Source organism: Schistocerca gregaria, chromosome 8 (assembly GCF_023897955.1).
Source record: "Schistocerca gregaria isolate iqSchGreg1 chromosome 8, iqSchGreg1.2, whole genome shotgun sequence".
NCBI lineage: Eukaryota > Metazoa > Arthropoda > Insecta > Orthoptera > Acrididae > Schistocerca > Schistocerca gregaria.
In genome coordinates, this window is record NC_064927.1 from 459581622 (window position 1) to 459595166 (window position 13545).

The window sequence follows — 13545 nt, forward strand, 5'->3', positions numbered from 1 at the left end:
CCATTGAACAAAACCGATCACCCGACGCAGGAATGGGTCCCGTGCAGTAGCCGACGCGACCTGCGAACCTGTAAGTGGAAAACCCTCGACCGCACGACGTTCTTCCTCATCAATGTGGAAAAAGAGGAGTTCATCACGATCGAAAACCGGGTCGGGGCCCATCGGCAATCACGACAATGCGTCAGCGTTGGCGTACTGGGCCGTGGGGCGATAGTCAATCTCATAGTGAAAACGAGACAAGTATAAGGCCCAATGTTGCAGGCGGTGAGCTGCCTTATCCGGAAGCGACGCCGATGGGCTGAACAGAGAGACCAGCGGTTTGTGGTCGGTGATGAGGTGAAACTTAGAACCATACAAAAAAACGCTGAACTTTTTTAAAGCATAAATGATATGGAGCGCCTCTTTTTCGATTTGAGAGTAACGCCGTTGCGCCTCGTTGAGGGTCTTGGAAGCATAGGCGAGGGGTCGTTCTGATCCATCCTCATACCGATGGGCGAGAACAGCCCCTAGGCCATACTGTGATGCGTCAGTCGCCAGAACCAAGTGCTGACCCGGACGGAATGTGGCAAGACAAGGCGCCGACTGCAAATGAGCCTTCAGGCGGACAAAAGCCTGCTCACACCCGTCGGACAAACAGAAAGAGATGTTTTTGCGTAACAGCTGATGCAGAGGATAAGCTACTGCCGCTGCGGATGGAATGAATTTGTAATAATAAGCAATCTTGCCTAGAAACGCCTGAAGTTCTTTGACCGTAGATGGCCGCAACGTGCTGACGTAGAGGACATATACATACCCTCATGGGACAAGTGGAAACCAAGATACACAATGGAGGGTTGGAAGAACTGTGACTTGTCCAGATTGCACCTCAACCCAGTCGAATGCAAAACCCAAAACAGTGAATGCAAATTACGAAGGTGCTCCACAGTGGAGGCCCCCGTGACAACAATGTCATCCAGATAGTTTATGCAGCCGGGAACGGAAGCCGTGAGCTGTTCCAAAAACCGCTGAAAAATGGCCGGTGCACTAGCGACGCCAAATGGTAACCGCTGGTACTGATACAACCCACAAGGAGTGTTGATAACGAGAAATTCCTTGGAAGTAGCATCCAACGGCAACTGGTGGTATCCCTCCAATAAGTCAAGTTTGGGAAAGAACTGGCCCCCAGCGAGCTTGGTAAACAACTTCTCAGGACGGGGAAGAGGATAAGTGTCAATGAGGCTCTGAGCATTGACAGTGGCTTTAAAGTCACCACACAATCGCAGACTCCAGTTTGGTTTAGAAATCACAACGATCGGCGATGCCCATTCGCTGGAGGTAACCGGAAGGAGAATCCCTGAAGCTGTTAACCTGTCTATCTCAGCCTTGACAGGTGCACGCAATGCCATCGGGATAGGGCGTGCCCGGAAAAACTTAGGGCGAGCCGTACGTTTAAGAGTAATGTGGGCTTCAAAATCCTTGGCACAACCCAGACTAGCAGAGAACACGGACGAAAATTCAGAACACAATCCATCCAGCTGTTGATACGGAATATCCTCAGATATGAGGTGCACATCATCATCAATGGAGAACCCGAACAACTGGAAAGCATCATAACCGAAAAGGTTTTCAGTGCCCGCATGATCCACCACAAAAACGTGAGGGGCCGAACAACAGACTTTTAGGCAGTGGAAGCATCAAACTGGCCCATGATAGGAATTTTCTGTTTATTATAAGTCCTCAGATTTCGGATAACTGGAGACAAAGGAGGGGAGCCGAACTCCAAATACGTGCGAGAATTAATGAGATTACTGCAGAGCCAGTGTCCACTTGCATGCAGATGACTTTATCCAGAACATGAACAGTAACAAACAACTTATTTGTTTGAGAAAGCACACAGTGAACATCCATGTCCGATGCCTCATCCTCGCCGACAGGAACTTTAGGGGACTGACAGAAGCAATGTGGCCTTTTTTCCTACATGAATTACATGTGGCCCAACGTTTTGGACACGCTGCCCTGTCATGCTGTACGAAACAATGGGGGCAAGAAGGAAGTGCGGAACGAACCGGCTTCTGTGGTTGCTGGTTTCGCTGCAAGCGTTGCGGTCCAACGCGACGTTGTTGACGCGAGTGAACCGCCGCCACATCTTCGTTCTCCTGTGAAACAGGCAAATTGTCCGTGTTTAGAGTTGACTGTACAGCGCCTACATCACACCACGCGTCTATTTGCGCGCCAGCAGCATGAGACACTTCAAAGGATTGAGCGATGCTTAGAACTTCCGACAACGACGGGTTTGGCAGTTGTAGGGCACGTTGCTGAACTTCTTTATCAGGAGCAAGCCGTAGAATAGCATCCCTAACCATTGAATCAGCATAAGACTCGTGATGAGTGTCCATGACAAACTGACATTTCCTACTCAGACCGTGTAGTTATGCCGCCCAAGCCTGGTAAGATTGATGGGGCTGTTTACGACACCGGTAGAACGCCACACGGGCGGCAACGACGTGGGTGTCTTTTCGGTAATAGTTAGACAATAAGTCACACATTTCTTGGAAGGACAGGGAGGTAGGTTCCCGCAGAGGGGCTAACTGAGATAGCAGCTGATAGATCTGTGGGGAAATCCAAGATAGAAATAACGACTTACACATAGGAGTGCCGACAACGCCGAAAGCCAAGAAGTGTTGCCGCAAACGCTTCCCATAATCCTCCCAGTCTACAGCGGCCTCGTCGTAGGGAGGGAATGGAGGTGGAGAACAGGAAGACAGACGATGAGTAAGCGACGTCGACAACGCCTGAATCGCAGCCGTCAGCTGTGTTTGTTGTTCAATGAGCGCTTGCATAAGCTGTTCCATGTCTGCCCCGTCACGAACAGGCAAATCCACAAGGCAGTGAAAATATCCCATCCTCGTCACCAAAAAGTGTTATAACCTTTAATCACGAATAATTGCGTGGATATTCAACACTCTCTCTTAGAAACAATAGCTGATTACATGATAACAACTCAGTATCTCGTATTCGACTGCCGTGCTGTGACATGCGGCCGGCGCCGTTCGTAGCTAGGTGGCGATCCCGCGCTCAGCCGAGTTGCGGAGCGCCTCTATCGCCGTTTGCGCATACTGTTGTGGCGGCACTGTTAAATGTCGTGGCACTGTCACAACAAGGACGAAAACTAAATAGTACATTGGTGTGTACACAACTGTGGCTTAAAATTATATATAAAGGGAAAGAATACATGTGGGAGAAACAATTTTCCTAATGGCTTAAATGCCCTGTTGTTGTAATTAAAACTGGCTGTGATGAACAAAACTAAGCTGCACACTTTCACAGTGCAGCACAGAATTTTCTTTCTTGCAGTCAGTTTTAACAGAAAAGCTATACATTGCGGTTTGAAAAAAAATATATAGCCTGTGCCCATTTGAATGTTTAACAAAATATTATGCAAAAATTTGAAGTAAATGGGTCAAGAACTTTTTGAGATTTTTCCTAACAACATTTCCCTAATATGCACGCATGCTCATAAATTAAGGATAATGCTGATACATGGTGAAACAATGCTCTGGTGGGCAGTTTGTGGGTTTAAATCACCTCAGAGCATGACCACGTGATGCATTTAATCTGCGGTTGTCACATGGTGGAGCTGGCAGCGGTCCACATACGCAGAGGTGTGTTGGTGCATGTTGGACTATGTTGCAGTGAGTAAATGTGCAGAGATTTTCAGATGTGCTAATGGTGACTGTGTGTTGAAAATGGCTCAAAGAACACATACTGATGATGTTGTGAGGAGTAGAATACTAGGGTAACTGGAGGCTGGACAAACACAGCAGGTCGTAGCACGGGCCCACCATGTGCCACAAAGTGTGATCTCAAGATTACAGCAATGATTCCAGCAGACAGGAAATGTGTCCAGGTGCTACAGTACAGGATGTCCGCAGTGTACAACACCACAAAAAGACCAATATCTCACCATCAGTGCCCACAGATGGCCACGGAACACTGAAGGTGGCCTTGCTCGGGACCTTACCGCAGCCACTGGAACAGCTGTCTCCAGACACACAGTCTACAGATGACTGAACAGACATGGTTATTCACCCTGAGACCTGCAAGGCGCATTCCACTGACCCTGGTGACAGGAGAGCCTGTAAAGCCTGGTGTCAAGAACACAGTACATGCTCATTGGCAGAGTGGTCCCAGGTTATATTCACGAACGAGTCCAGGTATAGTCTGAACAGTGATTCTCACCAGGTTTTCATATGGCATGAACCAGGGACCAGATACCAACCCCTTAATGTCCTTGAAAGGGACCTGTATGGAGGTCGTGGTTTGATGGTGTGGGATGGGATTATGATTGGTGCATGTACACCCCTGTATGTCTTTGACAGAGGAACTGTAACAGGTCAGTTGTATAGGGACATCATTTTGCACCAGTATGTCTGCCTTGTCAGGGATGCAGTGGGTCCCACCTTCCTCCTAATGGATGATAACACATGGCCCCGCCTAGCTGCCATTGTGAAGGAGTACCTTGAAACAGAAGATATCAGGCAAATTGAGTGGCCTGCCTGTTCTCCAATTCTATAACCCCATCGAGCAAGTCTGAGATGCTCTCAATCTACATATTGCTGCACGTCTTCAAACCCCTATGACAGTTCAGGGGCTCCGACAGACACTGGTGTAAGAATGGGAGACTATACCCCAGCAGCTGCTTGACCACCTGATCCAGAGTATGCCAACCTGTTGTGCGGTCTGTGTACGTATGCATGGTAATCATTTCCCATATTGATGTCAGGGTACATGCACGGAAGCAGTGGCATTTTGTAGCACATGTGTTTCTGGATGGTTTTCTCAACTTATCACCAGTACTGAGGACTTACAGACTGTGTTGTGTGTGTTCCCTATGTGCCTATGCTATTAGTGCCAGTTTTGTGTAGTGCCATGTTGTGTGGCACCACATTCTGCAGTTATCCTTAATTTATGAGCTTCCGTGTATACATTACATATACACAATTATATTCTATAGATAAGGGGCAATCAAAATGTTTTCGTTTGAAGACCATACAGTCCAGAACTGTATGCTAATCAGGCTAAATCATTATGGAGATACCCATTTGCTAGAATACTGCATCCTGCTGCTTGGAGAAGTCTGTAACTGCTTGTTGCACATTCTCATCTGACAGGAATTGTTGATCTTTCTTAAGGGACCAAATGTATGTTGATCACATGGAGAGAGATTGAGTTCATAGGATGGGTGCTGGAGCGCTTCCTACTTGGGTTGGCATAAATTCTGCATTACGGCATTTGTGTTGTGGGGACGTGTGATATTGTCAAACAACAGCATCCCCTGGTGCGTCATTCCACAGTGGTGCTTTTCAACAGACATGCTGCTCCATAAACATTCTTCATTCTCTGATGAATGTCTACTGATGTTTGTTCTTTGGCAGTTGAGAAAAGAATAACAGCACATTGGTCCTGTTTGGACACACTTACTAATAGCATCATCATAGTTAACGCGTCCACATTTACCCTACACATGTCGGAAAGATACAAATGTCATACCAATCCCTTGCTTACACATCAGTGCTTAATACCTGCATTGGTTCACACTAAATTACACATATGCTGGAGCAACATCCTCAGATTGAAACTTTCTGATTGTCTCTTATTTATTAAAAAATATATAGCCTATGTCCAACTAGACATTGTATTGTGTAAAAATTAGAAGTGAATTGTTCATGAACTTTTGAAGATTTTTGCTACCATTGCTTCCTCTTGACACAATATGCATATATTTACATATTATAAAACGTACATAGCCTATATCAGTCCAGATGTTTCAGATAATTATTGTTTCAATGTTAAGTAGCTCATATACCATCTTCTCTCCACTGTCACCAAAATTTTAAGAGGCAGGGACTTTAGTGCAGTTAGTTTGTAATGAGAAACAGCAATAAGTTTAAAAGTAAGTGACCAACTTACTACATGAATTTTGTCTTATTTATCTACAGGTTGTTTTGTGTACAGGGATAGCAGAGCTTTAATGCGCAAAGTAACATAAATTTTGCTTTTTTTCACTCTAATCTTTTTGATTATGAGTTACATCTGTTATTTTCTTTTCAGGTTCTGATGGCACAGCTCACCAAACAAAAAGAGTATGTGGAAGCTGCACAAGCATTCTGTGATTTTACTGTTGACCACCAAAAGAGAACACCTAAAGGACTAGTGTACATTGATAAGTTTGGAACGCTCTGCCATGCAGCGAATGTTGCATTTGTTTGTTTACAGGTACTGAATTATCACTTTACTGAAGATAGTCTGCATTAGTCCAAACTTAACTAAAAATTCAAAAAAGTTGTGCCTGATTTATGGAATTTTGATATTACTTCATGAATAAACTAGCAACTTAAATGTATTGGCAGTATATGAAAATGAGACTGTTTCCCTTCTCCAAAGACAGAGTTATATAGATTAGGTCCTGATGTATGAAATAATTCATTGTGTAAATCATCTACACTATTACAGCATGAAGCGTGCACAGCAATATCCCCCCCCCCCCCCCTTTCCACTCAGTGAAATACAAAGTGCACTGAAGCAAACCTTTAGTTGTAAGCTTTCCATTACAGTTTTATCTCAGAGGTAACATTTCTCTTTATTAGCTTGCACAGCGCATCTACATACATATCCGTGCTCTGCAAACTGCTGCTAAGTACATAGCACAGGGTCCTTCTTATAACATCAGCTGAGAAACTACAACACTAGACTTCACTTGTGATCTGCCTTTATGAATTACACCAACCAAATTTAAGCACTGATGTGAAAAGGTGCTAATTGTATCAAAGGGAAAATTTACTTGAGAAAACTATAAAGTTACAATGAGGAAGGATGATTAGCCATTACTTAACTCTAAGTAGCACTGATGGACATACAAAGGAGAGAGAAGATGTAACAAATTTGTCCTAGCTTTTGGAACTATTCGTTTCTTCCTCAGAGAGAAAAGAGAAATAAGTCAAAAGAGGTTAGAATGGAGAGGAACATCCTTCAGACTCCCAGTTAAGAGGAACTCATCTGTAAGGAGGAGGAAGTACAAAGATCAATATCTGCTAATACATTTTTTGTTCATTGATACACATTTGCTACACTTGTCCACTCAGTTTCTGTAGCACTACAAGATGAATTTTATTTTTAAGTGTTATGGTATTAAACTACTACATGCACACTCTAATAAGATACTTGGTGAAGTGGCTAATGGAAGTAGCAGATTTGATACAAATCAAATGAATGGTCACTGTTAATGTGAGCTACTGGACAACGTGATGTTTAGTGCATCTTGCAATGCTACTGCTCTCAATGATGACAAAAATTAACTCTAAATTTTAGTTGTAAATTGTAGTCCTTTGATTAAACTAATGAGATTTATTGCAGGTGGTAGAAGTTTTAGAACAGGAAACAAAATATTAATTTTATATACTTACTTTGATGGATTGAGAGTTACGATGATTGTTGATCATAATAGTACATCTTTCTTGTTTGTCCTAGGATCACTTTTTTGGACTATTTTATATTCATACATGAATATGCAGTTCATATTTTCGAAATAATTTTCTGACAAACATGTTTCATAATTGTGTTCATTTTTTGGTAATTTTCACTTTCAACATCTGAACAATTCTTTGGAAGCATCCGAACAACCACTGAACTGCTTACTTCACAAGTGACAGATAATTTCACAGATTCACATGTGGCAATCTACATAGCAGAAACTAAAAACTGATTTCAAACAAACTGTCTCTTAAAAATCAACACATTTCTATGCTACATTTTATAAAATTAATATTATTAACAATTACTGTGGGAATATAATTAATTTAGAGTAATGACATTTCAGGAATACATTTGTGTAGGTAACTTATTTAAGTGATTGTGTTGCAAGATCACAGGTTAATGTAACCACAAGATAAGCCACTGCAAATGTAAAATTTTGGCACATTAATAACTGTTGTAACTGCCAGAATATTAAATACAAACATGCAAAAATGCATGTGTTGTGATGTACAGGTGCTGGATGTCACTTGTGGGGTGTAGTTCCATGCCCATTGCTCTTAGTTGACCAATACAGGGTGGTTAATACTGTCTGTGGCTGACATTGGAGTTTTTGTCCAATGAGATCCCGTAAGTGCTCAGTTGGAGGCAGATCTGGTGGTCTAGCAGGACAAGGCAACATGTCGACACTCTTATAGCATACTGGGTTACAAGAGTGGTATGTTGCAAAGCGTTCTCCTATTAAAAATACCCACTGGAATACTGTTCACGAATGGCAGCACAACAGGTCAAATCACCAGATTGACATACAGATTTGCAGTCAGGATGCGTGGGATACCACAAGAGTGTTCCTGCTATCATACAAAATCACACCACAGAAACCCCAGAAGTGGGCCCAGTGTGTTTAGTGCAAAGACAGCTTGGTTGCAGGTCCATAACTGGCCTCACTCTAACCAACACAAAGCCATCACTGGCACTGAGGCAGAACCAGCTTTCATCAGACAACACAGCAGACCTCCTCCGTGCTCTCCAATGAGCTCTCGCCTGACAGCACTGAAGTCACAAAAGGCAGTGGGTGGGGGTCAGTGGACTGCACACTACAGGGTGTTTGGCTGTCCTTGGAGTAACAGATCTTTAACAGTTAGTTTTGTCACTGTTGTGCCACATTGCTGCTGTAGATGCAGTACAATGCATTGGAGCCATATGCCAAACATAATGGTCTTCCCTCTCGGTAGTGAAACATGGCATATGGAACCCCAACTTATGAGGCCATCTGGAGCCCGGTCTTCTTGCAACCATACATTCCCGTGACCATCATTGCAAGCATTCAGTACAGTGGCTACATTCCTGCCAGGTCTTTCTCTTCATTGCAGAAAGAACATCCAACTTCTAGTAGCCGTATTACACAGCCTTTATCAAACTCAGTGATGTATTGATAATGGCATCTTTGTCCCCTAACATCAACTCACAACACTCAATCTCAAAGGCAAAGGCAAATAAATGCTCACAAACATTACAGTGTGTATTTAAAACAAACCTGATTTGCATCCTGATAGTGGCACTACTAGCATGACTCTTATGGAAGAGGAGTGAAATTTGGTTAGGCATCAACTTTCAGATGTAGAAAATTATCATCTGTATCCTGTAGCTAGAAAGTTTCCATTTGTTGGTCTTAAAGTCCAGGAAAGGTACACCAATCAGACAAAATTACCGTGAGCATTGAGTCAATCATCCTACTGATGCACCAACTTGAAGATAACCATTTGGTAAAACATAGTGTCCTGCTGTGAGAAGTGGTCCATAACTGCCAGCTGCACATCCTCATCTGACAGGAATTGTTGACCCTCAAGATCTTCTTAAGGGACCAAAGGCACAATAATCATGTGAGGAAAGATGAGGACTATATGGTGGGTGCTTGAGTGTCTCCTACTTGAGTTGGCCTAACTTCTGCATTATGGTCTACATCTACATCTACATCTACATTTATACTCCACAAGCCACCCAACGGTGTGTGGCGGAGGGCACTTTACGTGCCACTCTCATTACCTCCCTTTCCTGTTCCAGTCGCGTATGGTTCACGGGAAGGACGACTCTCTGAAAGCCTCCGTGCGTGCTCTAATCTCTCTAATTTTACATTAGTGATCTCCTCGGGAGTTATAAGTAGGGGGAAGTAACATATCCAATACCTAATCCAGAAACGCCCCCTCTCGAAACCTGGTGAGCAAGCTACACCATGATGCAGAGCGCCTCTCTTGCAGAGTCTGCCACTTGAGTTTGTTAAACATCTCTGTAATGTTTCACGGTTACCAAATAACCCTGTGACGAAACTTGCCACTCTTCTTTGGATCTTCTCTATCTCCTCCGTCAACCCGATCTGGTACGGATCCCACACTGATGAGCAATACTCAAGTATAGGTCGAACGAGTGTTTTGTAAGGCACCTCCTTTGTTGGTGGACTACATTTTCTAAGGACTCTCCCAATGAATCTCAACCTGGTACCCGCCTTACCAACAATTAATTTTATATGATCATTCCACATCAAATCGTTCCGCACACATAGTCCCCGATATTTTACAGAAGTAACTGCTACCAGTGTTTGTTTCGCTATCATATAATCATACAATAAAGGATCCTTCTTTCTATGTATTCACAATACATTACATTTGTCTATGTTAAGGGTCAGTTGCCACTCCATGCACCAAGTGCCCATCCCCTGCAGATCTTCCTGGATTTCGCTATTTATGATATGGGAATGTGCATTGTCATGAAACAGCAGACCCCTTGTTGCAGTTCTCCTGGATGTTGATTTTTGACAGACATGCTGCCCTACACACATTCTTCCTTCTCTGATGGATGTCTACTGGTGTTCGTTCTTCAGCAGCCAAGGAAAGAATAACAGCATGTTGGTCCTGTTTGGACACATTTGGTAATAGCATCACCATAGTCTATATTTTCACACTTATCTCATGCACATCGGAAAGACACACCAATCCCTTGACAACATATCAGTGTTTATATATCTGCATTGGAGTTATGCTAAGTTATGCTGCAGAAATACCCTCAAACAGAAATTTTTTTTGGTCAGCCCTTATGCAGCTACAAAAACAAAAGTCACATGAAGAGTTGATGATCATTGAAATGTATAACTGAATTTGATGTCTTCTCTGTAGATATCTTCAGTGCATTAAACACTCTCTTATCTGATAGCTAAACTTCATACTGAGGGGAAAGCACTCAATATCAGTCAGTGCATTTCAATTTCCATCAATTCAGCTATTTCCATCAACCACCTCGCCAAGAGCCCCCTTATAGTGTGCATATAGCTATAATTTTCAGGGAAATTAATAGCAGTAATCATATTAAACATAAAAGAGTTGGGATATGTGCTGTGTTCCACAAGTGAAGACATCTGCAACAAAAAAAATTGGCCTAGGGCAAATTATATCATCACAAAATATCCTCTGCCATACCTCAGTTAGAGGCCGTAGCTGCTGATATGAAAACTGTAAATCATCGTTCATTTCCTATAAAAGCCTACTTCATGATTTGGTGAAGATTCATGGACAATGATATCCTAGTAAATACTGAGAATGTAGTTTGGATGTCACTGCTTGACAAAGGAAGGAAGAATATATTTTGGTACAACTTGTGGATGCAAACTGAAAATAAAGTCATTTGTTACAGGTCCCTATCAGGCAGCCTCAGTTTAAATGTTACATGAGATATTTGCTCCATGGATAAAAATAAAGATATAAAGATAATTCAAAGAATTAATTTTTCTCATAACAGAAAGGGTGACTTTTGTCTGGACATTTTCGAAATACTTTACTGGAAGCCATTATCAGGAGTACATGTGTCTTAAGCCTTGATATGTTAAGTCTCTTAACTGAAAAAGATCTCTCTGATGTAAGTTTTTGTAAGGTAGTTAGTTAAAAGTTCTGAGAAAATAAAGTTACAGTACGTTGTTTTTGATGACTGACTAAAAGCTAAGTGAAAAATCCAGGGCGGAGAATAACAATATTATGAAAAGGAAAGTTGCCTCTCACCATTTGCCATATAGCGGAGATACTGAGTCGCAGATAGCACAACAAAAAGACTGTCACAAATAAATAAAGCTTTCAGCCATTAGGGCCTTCATCAGCAATAGACGTAGACTCACACACACACACACACACACACACACACACACACACACACACACACACACACACAAATGACTGCAACCTCAGGCAACTAAAAACACACTGCGAGCAGCAGCACCAGTACATGATGGGAGTGGCAATTGGGTGGGGGTAACGAGGAGTCTGGGGTTGGGGAGAGGAAGGGATAGAATGGTGGGGGTGGCAGGCAGTGAAGTGCCGCCTGAAGTAGTGAAAAAGGAAAGAAGTAAAAAGACTGAGTGTGATGATGGAATGATGGCTGGGTAGCACTGGAATGGGAACAGGGAAGGGGCTGGATGGGTGAGAACAGTGACTAACGAAGGTTGAGGCCAGGAGGATTACGAGAATGTAGGATGTATTTCAGGAAAAGTTCCTACCTGCACAATTCAGAAAAGCTGGTGTTGGTGGGAAGGATCCATATGGCACAGGCTGTGAAGCAGTCATTGAGACAAGGGATATCATGTTTGGCAGCATGTTCAGCAACAGGGTGGTCTACTTGTTTCTTGGCCACAGACTGTTGGTGGCCATTCAGCCAGACAGACAACTTGTTGATTGTCATGCCCACATAGAATGCAGCACAGTGGTTGCAGCTTAAGTTATAGATCACATGGCTGGTTTCACAGGTAGCCCTGCCTTTGATGGGATAGGTGATATTCATAACCAGACTGGAGTAGGTAATGGTGGGAAGATATATGGGACAGGTCTTGCATCTAGGTCTATTACAGGGGTATGAGCCAAGAGGTAAGGCCTTGGGAGCAGAGGTTGCGTAAGGATGGATGAATATATTGTGTAGGTTCAGTGGACAGCGGAATACCACTGTAGGATGGGTGGGAAGGAGAGTGGACAGGACATTTCTCATTTCAGGGTATGATGAAAGGTAGGTGAAACCCAGGTGGAGAATGTAATTCAGTTGCTCTAGTCCTGGTTGGTACCAAGCTACAAGGAGAATGCTCTTAGTGGCAGGATGGTGGGATTCTGGGAGGTGGTGGGAAACTTGAAAGATAAGACATGGAAATTTTTTTGTGTGTGGTGGGGAGGATAATTACGGTCTGTGAAGGCTCCAATGAGATTTTCCATATATTTCAAGAGGGACCTCTCTTCACTGCAGATGCGACAACTACAGGTGGTTACGCTGTACAGAAGGGACATCCAGGTATGAAACGGGTGGCGGCTGTCGAAGTGGAAGTATTGCTCGTGGTTAGTAGATTTGATATGGAAGGAGGTACTGATGTAGCTATCTTTGAGGTGGAGTTCAACATCGAGGAAGGTTGTTTGTTGAGTTGAGTAGGCCCAGGTGAAACAAATGGGGGGAAAGTAGTTGAGGTTCTGGAGGAATGTGAGTAATCCTCAACATCGATCCAGATCGCAACGATGTCATCAATGAATCTGAACCAGGTGAGGGGTTTAGGATTCTGGACTTTAAAAGGGATTCCTCTAGATAGCCCATGAATAGATTGGCATATGGTGTTACCATGTGGGAACCCATGGCTGAACCCTGGATTTGTTTGTAAGTAATGCCTTCAAATGAAAGGTAATTGTGGGTGAGGAGACTAGGAAGGAGATAGTTGGTTTGGAATCTGTTGGGTGTTGGTAAAGGTAGTGTTCAATAGCAGTAAGGCCATGGGCATCAAGAATGTTAGTGTAAAGGGAGGTGGCATCAATAGTGACGAGCAGGGTATTGTGTGGTAAAGAAACAGGATTTGTGGAGAGTCGGTGGAGGAAATGGTTGGTATCTTTTGTATAGGAGGGTAGGTTCCAGGTAATAGGTTGAAGGTGTTGGTCTCTGAGAGCAGAGATTCTCTCAGTGGGGGCACAGTAACCAGCCACAATGGGGCATCCTGGGTGGTAATGTTTATGGACTGTAGGAAGCATGTAG

The 13545-nt window shown here is 43.3% G+C and overlaps 1 protein-coding gene across 2 annotated transcripts in view; it reads left to right on the forward strand.

Annotated features, from left to right (window-relative positions):
• LOC126284068 (endoglucanase E-4-like) overlaps positions 1 to 13545 on the forward strand; it is a 370904-nt gene that overhangs the window by 340630 nt on the left and 16729 nt on the right. For both annotated transcript variants that reach the window (XM_049982697.1, XM_049982696.1), the window contains exon 7: positions 6091 to 6255. In XM_049982697.1, the coding sequence (XP_049838654.1) occupies positions 6091 to 6255 (165 nt within the window). The remainder of the gene's footprint in view (positions 1 to 6090; positions 6256 to 13545) is intronic.